The 22,123-nt window shown below is 47.7% G+C and overlaps 1 protein-coding gene across 1 annotated transcript in view; it reads right to left on the bottom strand.

The window, feature by feature from the left end:
• The window catches only part of TM9SF4 (transmembrane 9 superfamily member 4), a 137,879-nt gene extending 116,178 nt beyond the window's left edge, over positions 1–21,701 (bottom strand). The window contains exon 1 of the mRNA XM_085619499.1: positions 21,569–21,701. Coding sequence (XP_085475625.1) covers positions 21,569–21,583 — 15 coding nt within the window. The 5' untranslated portion in view covers positions 21,584–21,701. The remainder of the gene's footprint in view (positions 1–21,568) is intronic.
• Positions 21,702–22,123: the final 422 nt, after the last annotated feature.

Consider the following 22,123-nt stretch of genomic DNA (forward strand, 5'->3'; position numbering starts at 1 on the left):
TAATCAATTGGGTACAGCTTGGTTCCGGGCTCATTGTGCCACTGGATCCAAGGTATACACGGCTTTAGAGCCCATAACAAGGGCAAAATCAGTCCTGGGTTGCTTGTGTTCCGGTTCAGGGAGAACCTGGCCTGGCAGTTCAGAATGGACTGTGGTCATGAAGAACAGGGTCATCACTGATATGCATATGGCTGGGTCCAAACTGAGGTGGCATGGTGGGCGAAAAACAATGAATTGGGATGCAGCTCAAGCGATTGCCAGTGGCTAAGATGAATTCAAGCATTCCGATCACCTTTTTGACGAACAAGTGTGCCAGATATGTCCAGACATGGGCTCTGGGCTCACTGTGCCACTGGATCTAAGCTGCAACCGGCTGAAGAGCCCATAACAAGGGTAAACCGGTCCTGGGCGGTGTTTCAGTTCAGGGAGGTAGTGACCTGACATTTCAAGCTTGACTGTTCCCACGAGGAACAGGGTCAAGACTGATTTGCATATGGCTGGGTCCACACTGAGGCGGCATGGTGGGAGGAAAAAAATGGACTGGGATGCGGCCCCAGCGATTGCCAGAGGCTGAGATTAATTCAAGTATTCCATCAATCACCTTGTTGTTTTTGCACTGGTCAGCGTGAATGACATCAGAAATGATGTAAGGCCAGTAAAAAGAGATTTTTAAAGAAAGCCAGATTAAAAGGCTACGGGGAGAGTTCTTACTGGTGTACATGATATATTAAAGAAAGTTTGGTATTTTAACTATGAATGTTTAAAGACCAGGGTACACTCTTGCTTTCAAGGTGTTGAAAAGAAATATATGCTGAGTGAGCAGAATTGGAACGAGGAAGCAAGTGACTTTATAATAACATAAGACGTTTGATTCAGTATGTCAAATTAGAATTATTTAGAGTACACATTCAGCTACAGATAAAAACGGACTTTGCAGAAGAGACGGTTGTCTTTTTTAAAATCTAGAAATCATTAATGCAACCTGTAAGATTTCTTGGACTTCCCTGTTATAAAGGAGAACAAAAGGGGAACCAAGGAAAGGATGCAGCCTGCCAGAGAAGGATCATGGACAATGCATGCCCAGTGTAGAAATGAGCACAAATCAAGCAAGTAACAAGTTACAGAAGTCTGTGGAATAGGTCTGGCAGGTACAGAGACACTGCATGGCCCTTTTTAAAACCATTTACAACAAAAAAAGTTTAGGGAGCGAAAGGTCAAGTACTAAACAGCAACCTATGTAAAAGAAAGACCTAAAGCTTTTTTTTTTTTAAGCCTGAACTATTTCACATCCTCAAACAGGTTTGTGGTCACAAAGTTGGTGCAGTATCCGTAAAGAATGTTAATAGCCCTATAATACAAATAGTCCCTCTCTGATGCATTCCTGGACATATAACCGATCAAATTAAAAAAAGATGCTAAAGTTGAACGCAATTCTATTAGTTTACAGATTTGAGAAAAAAAATATCCAGTCATTTTCTTGAATGAACCCAAGTTCTGCAATATTTTAGTTGCATGGCCACAAGTTTACGCCACTGGATTGTGTTGGGTGCGGATATTGCCCCAGAAAATACTGAATTACATAATTTGAGGAAAAGACGTCTGGATGACCAACACAAATGCTAAGTTAGTCAATGATAATTTGAATAAAACCAGGGCTTGTTTTAATGCTATCTGACCAACGAAGAGAGGGAAATCTATCAGACTGCTACAGTGATCAACCAACACTCAATAACCAACCTTGGGAGGGGTACAAGATAAAATGAAGTAGTTACCTTCTTTTAATCATCTGGCTACTCCTTAGATTTTGCAATCTCCTGTGCCAGCACGTGCTGTGCAAGCACCCCAATGTCCTGAGTGTTCTTTCAGCAAGATGCGAGCAGTTCAGAGGGAGTGACAGGAGGAATCCTGCGGACGGGTTCGTATAGAGATCAGTACTCTCAAGGAGAGTTTTAGACCAGGATACAGTAATTACTACCGCGCTCGCCCAGAAAACCTCGAACCCCGACAGGACCGGGGAGTGCGGTCGGGGAGTGCACTATCACCGGAGGCCTTTTATAGACCCTGGGAGGTCTGCTTTTGCCCTTACTGATATCCCACAGAGCTCTGGGTCGAACACCCCTAAAGAAGCATTTGCGTGCCCCGACACAGGCGTATCACACAACGCTCCAGATAACATGGCGGCAGTACAAGTTGCCCCCCCCCCCCCCCTGCACTGCGCTGGGAGTTGTGGCGTGCGGAAGGGGGGGCGAGTGAGGCACAAAGGGCCGGGAAACGTCCGCATTTACCTCGTGAGCCTCGACAACCGGCTGGATCCAGGCCGTAATCACGGAGAACACCGTGGCTGCAGGCCCGTACCAATCCCGGGCAGCCCACATCAGCCCCTGACGCAATACAGCGGCACAGTCGTGAGAATTCCACGGGCCCGGACGCGGCCTAGCCGCACAGCAATCCCACAGACAACAAAGAGGACCCTGCAGTGCCCCCTCGAGGCTCTTGGCGACACACTGCATTCCCTTCCTCAGACAACCCTTGACCTCCCCCCCCCCCGCTCGGTGCTGGGCCTCGAGGCACGCGAGGAGGAATAGAGGGGAAAGCCAACAGGACTGAGGTGTCGGGTAGAGTTGGGAACGGACGATCGAGGTGGGCTCTTGTCCTGAGAGAAACCATGTAAGTGAAACTCCCCGGAAACCAGAGGGGACCTTGGGGCGCTGCGACTGCCCCCGGAGCCTCACCAACCTATCACCCAGCTGCATGTTTCCCAGATCGGCGCTAAGAGTCGAGGCGCAAGGCGAGACATCACTGGGGGAAAAAATACCACGGGGGCTTTGAGCCGAATTGAGCGCTAACGGCAAAACCGCACCCCCAACTGGGCAGAGCATTGCTCACCAAGACGCAGGGCCAGTCACCGCACCGGGAGCCGTACGGTGCTAATGCCGGGCAGACACCAGAATACTAAGAACCACCCCCCTCCCACTCGGCGCCGGGATTCGAGGCACAGGAAGGGGAGGGGGTCAAGACTCGCCAGCTTGGGGCACGCCTGGCTGAAGCAGGACACCGGGGATCCTCGAGAAGCCCCGACAACCCCACGCCCACAAGCGAGGCCCCATACGGCTGCTTGGCTCTGAGGGGGCCCACAACCCCACCGACCTCTAGGTGACTTGAAGCATCCATCCCGCACAGCGTTGGGACAAGAGACGCGCGAAAAGGGACCGGATAGTACAGGGGTGCCAGAACAACTAAACGGCACCTACATCACCAAGAGACCCCAGATAGTTAAGGCAGGGAGCCAACAGCCAGAGGAGTGGGAAGAACAGCACGTACCTACACCCCAATCCGGCACAACCAGCCCCAGGGTACAAAACTGCATCAGCATAAACTAACCAAGCTCATAAACACCATGGGACGCCAACGTGCCACGGGAACGACAAGCACCGGTCGGCCCTCGACCAACCACCCCGGACCTCAAGCTCACCCAGTCAAATGGGGAGACGTCCCACTCCGATTCCATGTCAGCTAAATTGGACAAAGTACTAGCGGCAGTTGAGCACTCACGGGTGTCTATGGAGCACAAATTCGGAGAACTGGCCACTGACCTGAATCTGCTCTGAGACGACCACAGAAAACTAGCGGACAAGGTCAAGCAAGGGGAAAAGACACTCCAAACCCTGGAGCCGCAAGTACAGTCCCAACAAGAGGCCATGAAAGAGCTACCAACTAGGATGAAGATCCTAGTAAACAAGGCTGATGACTTAGAAGGGCATTCCCGCCGAAGCAATATTCGTATCCAGAATATGCCGGAGGGAGTAGAAGGGTCTGACCCAATCGAGTACATTGAACTGTGGCTGAAAATGTTTACTCCAGAAAAAGACCTCAACCCCTTCTTCACAGTAGAGCGAGCACACCGAGTCCCGGCCCGCAAACCGCCTCCAGGCTCACCACCGCGACCTTTCCTATTGAAGCTGCTCCACTATCAGGATAGGGACACGGTCTTGTGGGCAGCACGCCAGCCATGGCCACTAAGGATTGAGGATAAGCAGGTTATGCTATTCCCAGACTACTCCCGGGCTGTACAATGACAAAGAGCCACATTTATGGCATTTAAACGCACCCTACGCCAAAAGAATGTCCAATATGCTCTCTTGTTCCCGGCTCGTCTCAAAATCATCCAAGATGGAACCGCATACTTCTTTTCGGAGCCCACGGAGGCAAGCGACTGGGTAGAGCAACGACTGGGGGGCCCTCAGCAATAGTGAGACAATACACAGCCAACAGCCTTCCAGAAAGCAAAGGAGGCAATACCGGAAAGTCTCCCTCAAACAACTGAGCCCGCGACCCGCCGCCTCTACAAAGAACTCCCCTGACTTCGAACAGATTATAGCAGAGCGCAGAATAGCACTGAATGCGGCTGAAAAATTAGGTCAAACCCGGAGCGACACTGATGATGAAAGAACCCCTCATATCTTTACGTCTGAGGAGGAGGACAACGACACATGCACCTCCCGTGAAGGCTATGTCACCCCACCGATAGTGACCCCACAAACTGCAGACACGATGGTTTGAACACTAAGGTGTCAGGAGGCAGCCTTGTGAAGAAGCAACCGTCGAGATCTTGGGACCAAAACCATGACACCTCTAGCCCAGTATGACACAGAGTTAAGGTGTCCCGAACACTACTGAACTCTATGCTGGTCTGGAGAGCTGTGGGAGGAGGGCGAGGGGAGGATGTTCCCTGACATCTCTAATGTAATCTTCTTATAGCAGGTAGTCGCAACACCCGAGACTAGTGGAATCGTAAGCAACCCCCCTCCCCCACATAAAACGAATTAAAGACACTACCAGATGCCTAGTTTGGATGTGAAGCCTCGAGCGACAGGTCCCCCTAAAATTGGTATTATATCCCCTTGTTTGGTTGTACCCTTTTCCAATATCCCCAATTCCCCTACAGACCCCAGCGGGAAACATGAGCGGCAATACGAAAAGCGGGGCGGGGGAGGAAGATGCAGGGATCAGACAATACGACACATAATTCACTGCTAAACGTCAGATAGCATGGTCACCAAGATTCCTTATATGCCCCCAATGTAGAGCAGGAGACATTTTGGAACCACCTCACAAAAGTGTTGCCCCAATACACCACATACCCATGGCTTCTAGAGAGTGACTACAACTGAGCATTAGATCTACATCTCGATCGATCTCACCCTCCACCGGCACGGTCACCTGCGCATAGGCAGACAGAGCGGTATTGCACCTGGGTGCAGCATTGGGCACTAGCAGACGCCTGGAGGGAACGGAACCCCACCACTAAATTATACTCCATACCTCACAATCTGAGAGTCCGCCTTGACAGATTTCTGCCATACTCCAAACGGTTCAACACACGGACTACCTAGGTAGGATCCTATCGGATCACGACGCACACATAGTAACGCTCCAGTGGAAACCACCCCACCCCCCAGTGCCTACTTGGAAACTGCCACGTGAGTGCCTCACAGACCAGGTGTTCCGTCACAAGCATGGGACGTATATGCGCGAGCACTTCACACTAAATTCCGGCATGGCGACATCCAGACTGGTAGAATGGGACGCATTCAAAGTAGCCGCTAGAGGACACTGCATACAACAAATAGTGGGGGTGCGTCAAACACTAGACAAATCACTAAAACATGCGGAGACCACATTAGCGACACTGACGAAAAAAAGCTGACGTAAACGAAGCTACCCCTGCCCAAGTAGCGGAAGCCAGGACAGCCCATGCAGAGATACGGAGGGACTTTAGGGCGTATGCGGCCAAGGTACATAGAGAGGGTAGCAGGACCGGGACACTCCTGGCGTGGTTAGCCAAGCAAGAAACAGATGTAAAGCCAGTCACGGAACTCCTGGACAAAACCGGGACCCTCCGCCATGCACAGATCGATACCCTGAACATTTTCTATGACTACTGCACGCGCATATATCAGACATCAGAGCAGGATATACACAGGGAACTATCCCAATTCTTGCGCCCCATACCACTGCCTTGCATCCCGACAGCGGACAAGGATGCCTTGGAGGACAAAATTAAGACCCCAGAGGTAGTACAGGCCACCAGAGCATTAGCACGTAACAAAGCGCCCAGAATGGACGGTTTCCCCTTAGAATACTACGCTACCTTCTCAACACACTTGACCCCTCGCATAGTAATGATGTACGACACAGCATTAGACAAGGGTGAACTCCCAGGCTCACTCAGGGAATCCATCCTAGTCACTTTCCCAAAACCGCATAGAGACCCCACACTCCCAGCCTCCTACCGACCCATAACACTGCTAAACACAGACTGTAGAATACTGGGGAAAATATTGGCGGACCGCTATGTCCGGGTGCTCTCACCCCTGATACACCCAGATCAATGTGGTTTTGATCCGGGATGCAACACCTCCCAGAACCTGTGTCGGCTGTTCCATATTCAAGACAGAGCGAGAGCCCCATTCCCTAATGCAGCATGCCTCGTCCTAGACCTCAAAAAGGCCTTTGATACCCTCTTATGGCCGTGTCTATTCGATGTCCTTCTCAAGATGGCATACACACAACTCTTATACAGGGGTCTCACCTCAAGGGTCCGGATGGGCAAGTACATCTCCGCCTAATTTTCGATAGAGCGCGGCATGAGACAGGGGTGACCCCTATCACCCATCTTGTTTGCGCTGGCGGTGGATCCCCTGGCAGCACGTCTGCATCAGGGAGGCGGGGCTTGGGGGATTCCGATAGACACTATACATTGTGTCTCCCTGTACGCAGACGATCTTTTGGTCTATGTCCAGGACATCACCAGTGACTTAACCACGATCTGGAAAACACTGCGGGACTTTGCGAGCGTCTCCGGTCTGCGCGTCAACTGGGACAAATCGACGATTTACCCACTGAGTCCCCCCACCTGGCCCCACTGGATATTTCCATTGGAGATCAGCAACTCACCTTGAGCACTGCGGCACCCAGGTATCCGGGGGTAAGACTATATCACTCCCCGGAGGACATATACGAGGGGAACCACCGCAGAACACTAGCGGGGATAAGAGCAGCGGTGAGCTTCTGGAGGACATTGCCCCTAGCCCCCATAGGCCGGGTAGCGCTTGCAAAAATGATCATGGTCCCCAGATTACTCTACCATTTTGCCATCCTCCCAGTAATAGCACCACGCCCTTTCTTTCGAGAGCTGAACACACTCCTCACCTCCCTGATATGGGGCGGAGGGAGACATAGGGTTGCATTCACCACCCTGTACTTACCGACAGACCAAGGGGGAATGGGAGCCCCGGCTTTCAAAGCGTATTTCCTAGCAGCCCAACTCCAGTGGTTATCACACTGGACAGCGGAGCGTCACATGAGGGAGACAACCTGTGACGGACAAATACCCCTCCCGGCGATTACTAATGCCAGGTACCAAGCCCGTGTGAACCTATCCGCTACAGGTAACTATTGCCCGACTGTGTATGCACAAAATCCATTGCATGTTTAGAGGTACACCCATGTTCTCCCCCTTGCTACCATAGTGGGATTGCCCAGACAAGAAAAATATTTCACTACCCGCAACCTATGGGTATGGACGGAACACTCACTTACCGAGATGGAATCCCTATTCATAGATGGCAAACTTAGAACATATGACCAACTAGCGGACGAGTATGACCTCCCGCCGGGACAGTTCGTACTACACAGACAACTGTTAGATAGTGGCCGCCAATACTGGACCCTAGACGATGGAGAACCCCCGACGCACCCAGTACTACATGCAATTCTACTCATGGGAGTGGGTAGACATTTAATTACCTGGCTCTACAAAGTCGCCAGGAAACTGCTTCTGCAACCGCTGCACACATTACGTCAAACATAGGAAGAGGACGTGGGACGAGTATTTCATCACAAGGAATGGGAGAGGGCACTTGAATACACAAAAAAGGTATCCAGGAACTCCAGATTCAAGAACATCCAATTCAATATTCTCCATTGAGCATACCTCACGCCGCAACGTCTCCACCGTTTTTATCCCGACACACACTTTGCATGTCCCTGCTGTCAAACCCCAGAGGCAGATTTTAGGCACATGTTTTGGGAATGCCTCACGATACAACACTACTGGCATACAATCCACAGGGCACTTCGAGCAACAACAAATCTTACGAGCATATCCACTTGGGAGGCGTGTGCCCTCGGTATATTCCGCAGGCGGAAATCCGAGAAGGTACAGTGCCATTTTGCATCACTAGCCCTCCTTTTTTAGCAAAAAGGGGATTGGCAATTTATTGGCGAGCCCCGTCGGGACAACCCGAGGCAGCCTGGGTAGGTGCATTTAAAAAAATGGGGCAAAGCGGAAGATGAGGTACTGAGGGAGGAGGAGGTCAAAAGGAACACAAAAACATCCCAAATCATTGGAGTGGGCACAACTGCTACACCAATACACACACGAAACAACACAGGCGAATTCGCCTATGGCCTCCCTGACACAGTCCCCATGCTCACCTCTCCTGGGATCAAAAGGTCCAATCACCGGACCAAACGCAAGCATGTAACGCTGACACCACGGGAAGATACTACCTGGACACCCCGAACACCAAACTACAGCGAAAGAATGCGCCAGGAACAAACCCCCTACCCCCCCTCACCTGCCCGTATACATCAACACATCATGTAAAGACAGTATAGCTGGCTTGCTACGGGACACACCAGAGCCCAACGTAGCCGCTCCCCACCCGCTTTCCCAGTTTACCCCCGCACGTTCCGACCACCAACAGTATATCGGTGGTTTACATTACATGCCACAATACAGTGATGCGGGTAGGGGCCATCCACCAGGTCACGCCCCAATACGAGAGCCACTACAGATGGGAAATCGGACCAGTATGATGCATATAACAAACACTGCTGTATAGTGTATACAGTCTAACCTGTAAGGCCTCTGAAAGCTTTGCGGTACATTGTAAGCTGTAAAATTAACGCGTGTGTAAATCGGTATACATGACCTGTATCACTCTAACCTGTGTTTTCTGAAACGATAAAATTCAATAAAAAAATTAACAAAAAAAAAAAAACTGATGGGCACATTATGAATGCAATAACTATGCACACGTGAAATAATAACATCTGATATTTGCACCGCATGAAGTGGTAAATAAAAGACAAGTTACCGTTGGCATATTTAAATTGTTCGGAAGTGCAACTGTCTATCGGGACATATTTGTATGCTTAGAGTAACATACCAACACTACTTTCCTTTAGCCTCTGCAGGACAGATTGGCTTTGCTAATTTTTGTTTAATTTGTTTTTTTAACAGATTAAGAGTACCTCATTGGGAGATTTTTTGCCTCAAGTTTAGCAGTGCTACACATGAACAATTTTGAAAAACAATTTATTTGAGCTGAGACCAATCCGTTCTTTCACAGTATCAGGTGCTGGTTACGTCACACTGATGATTTCTTTGTGATCGTGTCAGCCATGAGACAAACCTCAGAAACTTCTGTCATATGGCTAAATTAATGCTGTAATAATCTATTTTTCACTCCATCTGCTCTCAATGTGCAATAAATGATCATGACCGTACATTAGGGTTGCTGAAGGGAAATCACTGAACAGTCGGTAATGAAAACCCATTGAGAATAGTATGTCCATCCTACTGTACCGAGTTTACATCCCGCTCAGGCAAAATATTCCTTATGATCAATTTCTCACAATATGCAGAAACTACTTTCAAGGAAGATTTCTTCACAAAAACTCAAACTTTGGGTCACAAATTATTAAATTGGGCTAATCCACATGGCTCATTAGATGCTCTATACAAATAAATGTTATTGCCAATGAGGCACATTGCACGCACCCAAATCCAAATGTGCCCAGGAGAATACATTGTCCACCTCTAGTCATGGCTCTAACCAAATTGTAAAGAGCATCAAGGAACAGTTTTTTTTTTGTTGGCAGGTGAGGACCATCGCCCTGACACAGTTTCATATACAAAGAACAATAATCTCAGAACATTTTATAGCTGCCTAAAGTACACCTACAGTCAATAATACCATATTTTTCCAGTGAGGACTCAGGGCTCCCACTTGCTGTTGAACACCATAAATGTGTTAACTGTCTGGGCTGTGACTTTACTATCAACACCAAGTCTCTAAATCATGAATCCAAGCCTTTTATAGTGAGTTTTTATTTAAACGGCAACACCAACATGGTAGTAGACTTTATTTGGTGTCCATATCAACTTGTATATGTAGGTCAAACCACGCACAAAGTACGCCTTAGGATTTCATACCACTGGAGTAGGATTCATGTGAGACCTCAAATTCCCCCATAGTCACACACTACACACAAGCAGGAAATGGTGAAGAAATCATGACCTGGCAAGTAACTAACGTTGTACAAAGACCACCTAGAGGAGGAGTTGTTGCCTTGCATCTCACCAGGAAAAAAATGCCTTTGGATGAAAACCCTGGATACTATCACAAGGACTCAACGAAATTGAAGAATTACATAGCATGATTTTCCTAGGATATCTTTATGTGACTTTACTTGAAATCTGGATTCTAAATCATTTGAATTCTACATATGAACTGAAGGGTATGATTTACAAGTGCCTTCACTAATTGAGTTTTATATGCTATCAATAATTTACCATTTGTAAGTTGCACGGCGATTTTAGATTCTCTTTATTCAAAATCAATGTTGCCACTTGATATCCAGTCTTTTTTGCTATACCAACACCTTTTTAGCATTTTTTCTAAATCTGCTCTCCATTTTTTCCAAACATCTTGTGTCGCATTCACCTCATTCCACACTGGATGTTTTTGCAATTTATCCAACTCATTTTTCCTCAACATGGAACCCCCAATGCCGTTTGACCACATCTCCCCGACACACCACGTATTGGCCATCTTTACTCAGCCTTTTGTCAACACGTGCTTGCACTTCTATTGCCAGGTGGTCAGTGAAGGTGTGCCCCCATTTCTAACTTTACATCAGTGAGCCTTGAGCTCTGAATCAGACTTGTACTGTTAGTCGAGTTATTAGTAAGAGTTTATCTCCTTTTTTATACATGAAGAAATGGTTTGTTAATTCTGCACTAGGATGTTTATTTAGCTTTGCATCCAAAAACAAAAATCTAAGAACCGCATATCCCAGTTTTTCACACAATATTTTATCTACAAATAATTGGAAGTAAGCATTCTCTTGTATCATTCCTAGCAAATGTCGTCAGGTTTTTTTTTAGCCCCTTGCTTAACGTACCAGCTTTTGGTCTTTTAGCAATCAAATATATAGATTCATAAGGTGTTTCAATCAAGTTTGCCAGTATTTCACTTTGGATACATGTTTGCACTACTTATTTTACCTCCAAGTTAAAGAAATATTATATTAAGTTTTAATGTTTTTTTTTTTTTTTTTACAAATGCTGTCATTTTTGTTATCCTGATGACTAGCTGATTCGCCGCATTTGACCGCAGGACATTTGGAAGCTGGTCATTCTCCCTGCCTGGGACCGCTGATTTTAAAAGGACGCTGCATCTGGGGAGGCTGTTCTCTACCATCCCGGGACTGCGAGGACCAGGGTGCTCGCTGTTGCGCTGACCCAGCACACCTGTGTCCTCTTCCCGGCCCCTCCCCCATCAAGCATTTTACCTCTCGCGGCCCCCGCTTCGCGGGAGCCGCTCGCCGCATTTGACCGCAGGACATTTGGAAGCTGGTCATTCTCCCTGCCTGGGACCACTGATTTTAAAAGGACGCTGCATCTGGGGAGGCTGTTCTCTACCATCCCGGGACTGCGAGGACCAGGGTGCTCGCTGTTGCGCTGACCCAGCACACCTGTGTCCTCTTCCCGGCCCCTCCCCCATCAAGCATTTTACCTCTCGCGGCCCCCGCTTCGCGGGAGCCGCTCGCCGCATTTGACCGCAGGACATTTGGAAGCTGGTCATTCTCCCTGCCTGGGACCACTGATTTTAAAAGGACGCTGCATCTGGGGAGGCTGTTCTCTACCATCCCGGGACTGCGAGGACCAGGGTGCTCGCTGTTGCGCTGACCCAGCACACCTGTGTCCTCTTCCCGGCCCCTCCCCCTCTCTTTACGCCCGACCAGTTTATGATCCCCGCCCCTACGCGCCAGCGGAACGCGCCCGGAGCGAAGACCGGGCAAAGAGCGGGCCGTTTGAGGCCGTTAGAGGACGGAAGAGGCCGGGCTAGGGCCATACCCTTTAGACCTTTCCCGGAACAAGAGGGATAATTAAAGGACCCTTTACGAAGAGATGTCGACAAGAGAGACAAGGAGCAAAAGCGCCATGGCTTCCACGACCTTACCAAAGGGAACATTGGACAATTATTTCGTGAAAGCAGGGTCATTGTTAATTGAGGACATCACGCTTCTTGAAAGGCGAATATCCCAAGAGCTGGACTGGGTGCGGAGATAGTCTATGGGCCCTTTGGCCCAGGCTAAGTCGCCTGTGGTAAGCTCAGAATTCACCACGCCGGATATATTGGTGGATGACATTAATGATTTTTCTGAGTCATTGAATATATTGAATTGTACTTCCCAGGCAAGTAGTAAGGACCCTAGTGATTCTGTAGATTTTAGTATGCTAACTCTTCCCGGAGCCCAACCCCATCCTACAACCACTATAAATCCTACATTAGATCCTGACATTACTAATCCCTCAGGCTCTAAACCAAATAAGCGAAGTGGAATTAGTGAGGGAGCGATTTAAAAAAAAACATGGAGGGCTTAAGGGCAAAAGAAAGCAAAACACCATAGTTCCACCCACAAACATGCCACCAAAAAGTTCCCGCTCAACCACCAGGGAAAAATCGCAATCAGGCAGAGCTGAGCTCATGCCCTTGAACTCAGCAAAGAAGACAAGTAACCAATCCAATTTAACCCTACCTGAATATATTGAGGAGGATGTCACCCTTGCGGACATAGCTGCCCTCTTAAGAAATCTCTTAAGCCCGTTGGAAGAAAGACTAATAAAGATGGAGGCCAGGCTAGTGGTTATAGAAAAATCAACAGTCCAACTAGCCGATAGCCTGAAAATAGCTAATAAAGGTAGAGCAAAGGCTTCCGATAGGGTTGCTCAAAGGGACTCCCCCCAAATCACACACCAAGCTAAAAGTGCCTCACACATAGTCCAACAGGCAGTATCTAGCTCGCCTACCTGTATTACTACTGACCTGATGGCAGATGTTGCAAATAAACATGTTAATCAGCTTAATCACACATCTCCCCCCCCTATGAGGGTAGTTCAAACTGGGGAGAGCAAATCTGCTTCTACCAATCCATCTAATGATGCGAAATTACCGACGAAGGGTGCCAATGAGAGAACAAACCCTGGACCAATACATCTCCCCCCAGAGGCAGTACCATACACTGTTGTGTTGGTGGGGGTTCCAGAATTGAACTCCACCTTTAAAGAATCCACTATCTCTCTTAAGAACAAGGTGATAAATTGGTTATGTACGTATAGGCCGCTCCCGGAAGGTATAGTGAGCCCCGTTGTTATGGTAAGAAGGGTCCCGTGGGTGGGTAACTCTACTAAATCCATAAAGGGCGACTGCGTCATAGTTAATTTCAAAGATCAAAGGGCCGTCCTGCATATATGTGGGTGGCCCAATGACGCAGAGGGGACCACCATTCAATCTCTACCCCTCTCCTTCTTCTATCCTCCCCTGGTATATGATAGAGAGGATGAGACATGGGGGGTTCAGATACAAAGATCGATCAGGTGGGGAGATCACAAGAAAAGGGGAGCCACCTATTATCCCAGAAGACAATATCTAGGGAACCCCGAAATTAATACATACCATTCACACCAAGAGAGATTGGGTGAGGAGTTGCCAAGAGGATGGAGAGCACCACCCGACCCTCGCAGGCAGGAACTTGTCCACTACACACCCAGTATGATAGACGAGGGATGGGAAACCTGCCACGGTAGAGGTAGTAACCGTGGCGTAGAAATGCAAAATCAATACTCCCGGAGACCCCCCCACTACTTTCATCTCCCACTCCAGAATAGATATAGCCATTTAGATATGGTGGACTGACTACCCATACACGCAAGTGGGAAATCTAATTCTGCAGCAGGGGAGATTGTGGAGGAAGCTAACATAGGAACAAAGCTGCTTAATCCCCCCGAACACCATGTGGCTCTGAACAACCCGGCTGCCGCGGCATGCCATGTTGTGGAGGGAGATATGAACACCCCATTAACAAACATAGAGGTAACGATCAGAGATAAAGGGGACGCTTGTACTCACAATACCATTTGTAGTACCAGGTCCCATTCATTAAAAATACTATCTTGGAACGTGGCGGGCCTGGGAAACAAGTTTGATTCCCAGGATTGGACTGAATATACTGATTCCAAGGATCTATGTATGTTTCAGGAAACATGGGAAAGAGAGGAACATGAGAGGCGGGGCTTCGCAGTATTCTCCATTCCTGCGAAATGGGGGGGGGAAGGGGGCGCCCATCCGGCGGACTTGAAACTTGGGTCGGTATCCACTTGGGATGCAAGGCTACGCGTTTCCCAGTGGAATCCGAAGATATACTTGTGGTACTACTGGAATGGCATCATTCTTGCAGACTGGCGGTGGTAAATGTCTATTCGAGGCCGGTTATTATTTCAAAGGAGTCTCCTACCATCGACAAACTAGCAGACCTCTTGGCGGAGCTCCCCCAGGGATTCCCTTTCATAGTAGGTGGGGACCTGAACTCCCATTATGAACCTTTACCAGGTCTTTTAGATGGGGCCTGTTTAGAGGAAGAGGTAAGATGGCGAGTACCATCAATAGTATCTATCCCACCAAAGGCTTGGAGCCCATTGGCAGTACAGATTACTGCCTTAACAATGAGACATGGGCTTAGGGCCTGTAATGGGCGAGCTAAATCCGACATCCCGAGCAAACCTACATTCAACCGAAAAGGCAGGGAATCAAGACTAGATTATATTTTAGTACAGCTTTCCTCTTGGTCATATGTCGCAGACTTTAGGGTCATGAATAGACATGACAGCGACCATAATGCTTTGGAATTGAACTTTCTCCTTCCTATCCGACCCGGCGGGGAAGGAGAACTCCCCAAGCCAAATTCTGACCTAGTTCTTGAGAGTAACAGACAAAGAATTAAGTGGGAAAAATTAGCAGCCAGTATAGATAAGCTTCCCCGGTTTTATAATAATTTTATCCCTACTTTGGAGAAGATGGCGTTTTTAAGCGAAAAACCAAGTTCTGTGGCCAATAATGAACAGATATGGCTGCACCATGAAGAACTTGTAACGTTTTTATCCGCAGATTTATTTAATAATGGTCCGAGGAGGGGGGGTGGAAGGAGCCAGTGCACTTGGTATAATGCGGCGTGCCGTAGTGCAAGGAGGGATCTCCTGCTGAGTATCAAGAATCGTAAAGATAGGTTGGAGATTCAAACCAGGAGACGAGATTACAAGAGGCTCATTGCCAATGCTAAAATGGAATGGGACCAGAATAAGTGGGAAGAACTTGCAAGATCCTTGGCCTCTACGGATTCAAGGAAGTTCTGGCGAACTGTTAGTTCAGGTTCTGGAGAATTAGCTACGGCAATAAAGCCAAATATTTCATCAAAGTCCTGGCAGGAGCATTTTCAATCCCTGTATACAGAGGCCCCAGGATGTGGGGGCAGCAGCCCCATTCTGTTAGCTGATAATTGCATGACAGGGGATCCATTCACAATAAAGGAAGTTCGGCTTGCCATAACAGGCTTGTCAACCGGAAAGGCACCCGGACTGGATGGTCTCCCTGGCGATCTTTTTAAACAGGAGCCAGATATATGGGCCCCTTACTTTCTGGTCCTATTTAATGCGATTTTAAAGGGCATGCAGGTACCCCGTACTTGGATGGGTGCAGAGGTGGTATCGATCTTTAAGAAGGGTTCGCCTCTGCTCCCATCCAACTACAGGCCCATCAGCTTGATAGATGTTTCGCAGAAACTCTTTGGAAGGCTTATCCTAGATCGATTGGAAAATTGGATAGAGGAAACTGCCACTATGAGTCCGTTTCAGCCTGGTTTCAGAAAGGGGGTATCCACCACGGACCAAATTTTTCGGCTAAGTCTTATTTACTGGAGGACGGCACTTGTCGAGGGGGGTTGCCTGTACACGATATTCGTGGATTTACGGGCTGCCTTTGACCTGGTGCCTAGATCCAAACTCTGGAGCGTCCTGAGAGATATGGGAGTCCCGCCAGACATACTGGCCATTCTGATCAAACTACATCAGGATAATTTTGCCCAGGTCAGGTACGGGAGGTTGGGAGGCCTAACGGAAAAATTCCCCGTTGACAGGGGGGTGAGGCAGGGTTGTGTGCTTGCACCCACCCTGTTTTGCCTCTTTGTCAACGGGGTTATTGACCATTTGTCCAGGTTAGATGATATCGATGCCCCCAAATTGAATGGCAGCAGGGTGCCCGCCATAATGTTTGCGGATGACACCCTGCTGCTTTCTAAATCACCCATGGGAATTCAGCGGATACTCGACGGGTTCCTAGAGTTTTGTACTGAGAGGGGTCTTGAAATAAACGCCTCAAAGACAAAATTTATGATCTTGAACCCCATTCCGTCCACACGCCCCAATCCCTTGTTAGGCATGGCGCGTCTGGAGAGGGTTACCACATTTGAATATCTGGGGGTAACCCTGAATGAGAAAATGACATGGGGAACTCACACGACTAGGGCAAATTTGAAGTTATCCCAGAAGACGGGGGCATCCTGAGAATGGTGGGTAATTCCATTTACCGCCCACTGGGCCCTATGATACAGATTTATAAATCCCAAGCACGGGGCTCAGTTGTATATGGGGCGGAACTTTGGGGCCATGTTTCTGTAAAAAACCTATCAACCACAGAAAACAAATTCCTTAAACAGCTAGTGGCCCTTCCCTCGAGCACACCATTGCTTCCACTCAGATTGGATCTAGGTTTGAGGCCAATTGCTGAGGAGCTAGGTTTGAAGCCTTTAGCTTTTTGGCGACGAATATGGAGCAGCCAGGATCTTGGTGATTACAGAAATGAGCTTCGAGAGTTCCTGGCCCTACCAAATACCAGTAACATCCCTTGGTTAAAATACAGAAGGAGCACATGCGAAAGCTTGGGTCTCCCGGAATTATGGACTGACCCTGCGACCGCAAGTAGGAGGATCTCCAGGAAGGCACTCTCACAACTTTATTACCAGCAGAAGTTGACCATTGACATAGGTAATACACGGGTGGGATCATTGACCCATACATTCTTACAATTCAAAGATTCCTACCAAATGGAAAGTGTATTAGATGGTATGAGTCCTGCGCTGGCAAGAAAACTATATCTTCACTGGAGATATGGCTCCTTGCCATTGAGGGCCTTCACTAGCTCTTGGTCCAATCCACCAGCAGTAGAGCAGTGCCCAGTATGCACCTATCCCTCTGAGAGTGACTTACATGTACTCTTCTTTTGTAAAGCTTATCAACGTGCGAGGAGGTATTGGCTCCTGCCCATTCTTAAAAATATGGGCTTTAGGAAATATCTCCCCGCGTTTAGAATTCTCAAAACTGACATGTCACCTCCGTTCGTTTTTGCTGTAGCAAAGTATTTAATGGCTATGTGGCATATACGATCGCGGGTTCTAAAAGAGGGGGATACTGTATAAAGTCTTAAGATATTGGCTGATTTTTAGTTTGGATTATAATGCCTGTAACATGCAATTTTGAGCTTGTGTGCAATTTAAAAACTTTTTCTTAACAATATTGTAAATTTTAAATCTCAAACAATGTTATGTATTTTCATCTTTGATGGTCTAAATGACCGAGAATAAAGATTAAAACTTGAACTTTAACTTGATTGGCCAATACGTGTTGAAACAACAACATTATACAAGAGGCTCATTCTGTCGTAATCACTCAGTTACAAAGATGTGTTTGGTCATTTGCCCAGAATATCCATTTACCACCTGTAGAGAAAATAGAAAAATCTGGGACAAATTATTTCTCCTTGAGTTTGTTTTGTTCGCCCTAAGTAGGCAGGGTATGCCTAGACGTGGGTCCTTTGCTCACTTTGCCACTGGATTCAAGCTAGCCTGGCTGATGAGGGGTGTTACCCCAAAACCGGCCCCAGGATGCTTGTCTCCGGTTCAGGGAAGACCTGCCTTGGCAGTTCGGGCTGGACTGTTCCCGTGAGGCACAGGGTCAAGACTGATTTGCATATAGCTGGGTCTGAACTGAGGTGGCGAAGTGAGCTAAAGAACGATGATGGATTCAACCCAGATCTGTGACATGGGGTGAGTGTCTGAAAAGTTTCAGCGCGCCATCCATCATCTCCTTGTGTTTGCTTCATATTAAGTATTACCATCCATCACTTTCATGCCTTAACCAAAAATTGACAGCACCGTTTTGGAGAAAGTGTCATGTTAAAGTTAATGCTGTAGAGCAAGTGCAGCCAATTATCTTTGTGATGATGGTGGGAGCAATAGCTTATCGTCCACTAAGTTAGGGAACGAGGGATTACATTATTTTCTGGCGACCAGGATGGAGCAATAAAAGACTACGAAATGGCCACACAAGTATAGGTGCAGCAATTTTGATCCCAATAACTGAGCCCGAATGAGAGGGAGGAGTTGATTTATTTTCATGCAAGGAGCAATGTTTGGAAGATGATAAATGAGAGTACTTCTCCGTAGAGTATAGCAATGGGAGACGTCATGCAAGTTTAGTAGGACATGGGTCCCTTGTTGAGCTCAGAAGTATGCTTATTAGAGACAGAATAAAGAAGTTGTCCTCGTTAAACTGCATTGTCCACAAAGACTATTGTTGGGAGAGATTCTATGCCAGTGTTTTGGAATAACCCATACAGATGGATTCTGGGGCTCATCTAGAGTCTGACAATAAAAGTACAACCTCCTCGTATGAAATCTGTGCCAGTACTCAATGCCACAATCATGGGCCCCCTTCTCATATGAATGGCTCCACTCCCACTGAAGGAAGGGGTCTACCTCCTCGACGGCAAGGTCTATCCCTCTTTACACTCTACCACCAGTCTCAGCGAAATGGTTACTTCCTTGCATATTAGTAGTAGAGGATCACCCTTTACGTCAGCAGAAGGGCCTCGCTGATCTCAACCCTAGCCAAGCTTATTGCTATTTGTAGGGCCTGTTACTCAATGGTAGGTGCCCTCTTTTTTTTTTTTACAGTGACAGGATCCCATCTTAATTTCAGTGACAGCTGCCTCCTTCCTCCATGACTGGATCTTCACTCCTCCTCTTAAATGACAGGACCACTACATTTCCGTCTGAATTACATCTCCCCAATCAAATCCTAGCCCTTCCCGCCCCCACGTTGCGTACCTATACCTCACCTCTTGGCGACAGACCCCTCAGCAAACTCCTCCGTGTCATATACTTTCTTCCTCGGTGACACCACCTTCCCCAGTGACAAGTAACTAACACCTTGGCACACCCAAGTGTAAGGGTAAAACTGCCAACTAACCCTGTGCCAAGTGGGTAAATTAAGAGAGAACTGGAATTTCCACCAACAGTAAAAAGCATACTGAAATTTGTAGACCCATAGTAATACTCTGAAAAAGGGGGCAACAAGACAGAGCACGTTTAGTTCTATTGGCTGAAAATTCATGAGTAGCTGAAATTCAGCTTTGTGACAGGGACTGGTTGATAGCGATTAATACAATCAGTGCTTTAAATGGGCCGGTACTCACCGGTACTGAGTACCAGCACTTCCAAATGTTCTAGCGCTCAGTGCTGGCACTTTTCTTTAGTTAGGGAGAGTACCGGTACCCTGATTGATGTCGTGTCAGGCTCAGGGTCCATATCCCCTCCAACGCAGGACAGATGCTGCTCTGCTTCCGGATCACGCAATAACACTGAGCCATGAAGTTGACTTTTGCAGAGACGCTGGTAAAGTCCTGAGGCGCCCCTTTATTTCCTCACACTGCAGGGGTTTGAGAGGGCTTGTGTCACGTTGTGATTAACAGAGCAGGGTTTATCCAGACCTTGCACTGTTGATTAGGCGTGTAAGGACCATTCAGCTGGAAATGCTTAATTTTTTCAGCGCAGGAGCTGCTTCCCTTTGTGTGCCCCATCAACACTAATCGCTGCATTTACATAACAGCAACGGATCTATCGGTGTGAAAGTAGCCCTGCCCAAAGAGCAATGAATAGCAGGGAACGCTGCAGCACTCCAGAAAGGAGCTCCTGTGACAACTGGCAATGGATCTGGCGGGGTAAAACGAGATGATGAACACAGAAGGAAGGGGAGGGAGGGATGTAAAAAGGTGAGATGACAGCTGAAGTTAGGATTGGCACTTTTTTTTAGTTAAAAGTACCAGATATTTGTTCAGTTATGAAATCGGGGCTTAAAAATGGCATTTTAACACAAATTAGTGCAGAGTTCAAAATCTGCTGTATTTCTTGTTAACTTTCATTATATATATATATATATATATATATACACACACACACACACACATACATATATGGAAATACTTTTTTCACTTTGGAAGGGATTGAATGATTTATGCTTTTATTTACTCATATCCTATGTATCCATTATGTCTTGTCCTTAGCGACGCCCACTCAACACACCTATCTAGCTCATTTTAATGAGTACCTGCACTTATTTTTTCCCCATTTAAAGCACTGCATACAATTAACTTAATATGTGGCGGGTATTTGTTTCCCTTACCGACAGCCCCTTTCTCTAATAGACAGTTATTATTCCACCCGAGACTTGTCTCCATTTACCATTATGTCTCAACAAAAAGTCCCTCACTGTAAAACAGGGAATATTTAGACATTATCCAATGTAAAATACTCATTCTTCCAAAAGACCATACCTTCTCTAGTTGCCAAACACCACTTCCCGGTAAACCCCCAACTGCCCTGCCTCTCCCCGAGACAAACTGTCTCTTATTGGCACACCCTAATTCGGCGACGACTGTAGTCATCCTACATACTAGGTCAATGTACCAGGACCAACCGCCGTCACTTCAGTGCGAGTCCCGACCTCTCCCTGACAGCGCCCGACCAGGCTACTCAATCTTAAGTGGGGCTCCCTTTCAGCGACGGATCCCCCTGTGACAAACTGCTCCTCGGTGGTAGCTTGTCTATGACAAACTCAGCGACAGTTTTTAACCACACTGATGACAGGTACACGCAACTTTCATTCCCTTTCCTCGGTAACAACTCATTCTAAAAACTCACAAATACATAGCCTCACAATTTCACTGAAGTTTCTGCTCAAGTGACACAGCAAAGTGACAGCTCTCGTTGTCTCGCAACCACTTGCACTCTCTCATAAAAGCCCCCTCCAATGAATGCTTCCTTAAACACAGCCTCTTCGGCTCGCTGAGCGTCCTAGTGAAAGCCCGTTCAAGCACAGACCGTGAGCACTCAATTGCCGCACTCAGTAATTAAGGGCCCCCGCAACTCTCCCTCCCGGGGACTCTGTATCCCTGACCGGGGAGGAGGTCTCAGCGAGGACCCCCAGACAACCTCCCGCCCCCAAGGCCTCCCCTCTCCTGGACCCGGAATATCCGCTACTCACCAGTGCTGCCGCCATCTTGGATCCACGTGTCACCACTGACGTCTACGGAAGTGACGCGCCCCCACACGACTAGTTTATCTCCATGGGAACAAGCTAGAGCGTAGAATCGGTAGTTGAGGTTGCGGCCTACTGATTTATCTTATTGTCCTGTATTGGCACCCGCTCTCCACTCAAGGCTGACATAATAAAAGCTGCATAATGTCCCCGCGTTATGTGTGACACCTTCAACCAGTCTTTATTAGTCAACAGCACAGCATAAAGCTCTCAAGACACTTGCGTGGGTAGCTCATGTAAGTCAACTATTTGCTATGCAGTGTGGCACTGGTAGTCACGTATAAAATCAAGACTACGTGTAGCAGAATGCAAAGCAAAATCCTTGCCCAGATCAGCTCTCCCGCCTGGACCTGGGGAGCTTTGACTTTCTATATAAGGAGTGGTCGAACTGCATTAAAAATACAGTATGGGAACAGTGATACTGCACGCAATGGGGGCGGGGCAAGTGAACGTAGGGGCGTGATCAAAGGGTGCCTAAACAAATCAAAATATTCTGTAACT

This window comes from Triturus cristatus, chromosome 7 (genome assembly GCF_964204655.1).
Source record: "Triturus cristatus chromosome 7, aTriCri1.1, whole genome shotgun sequence".
NCBI classification, from domain to species: Eukaryota; Metazoa; Chordata; class Amphibia; order Caudata; family Salamandridae; genus Triturus; species Triturus cristatus.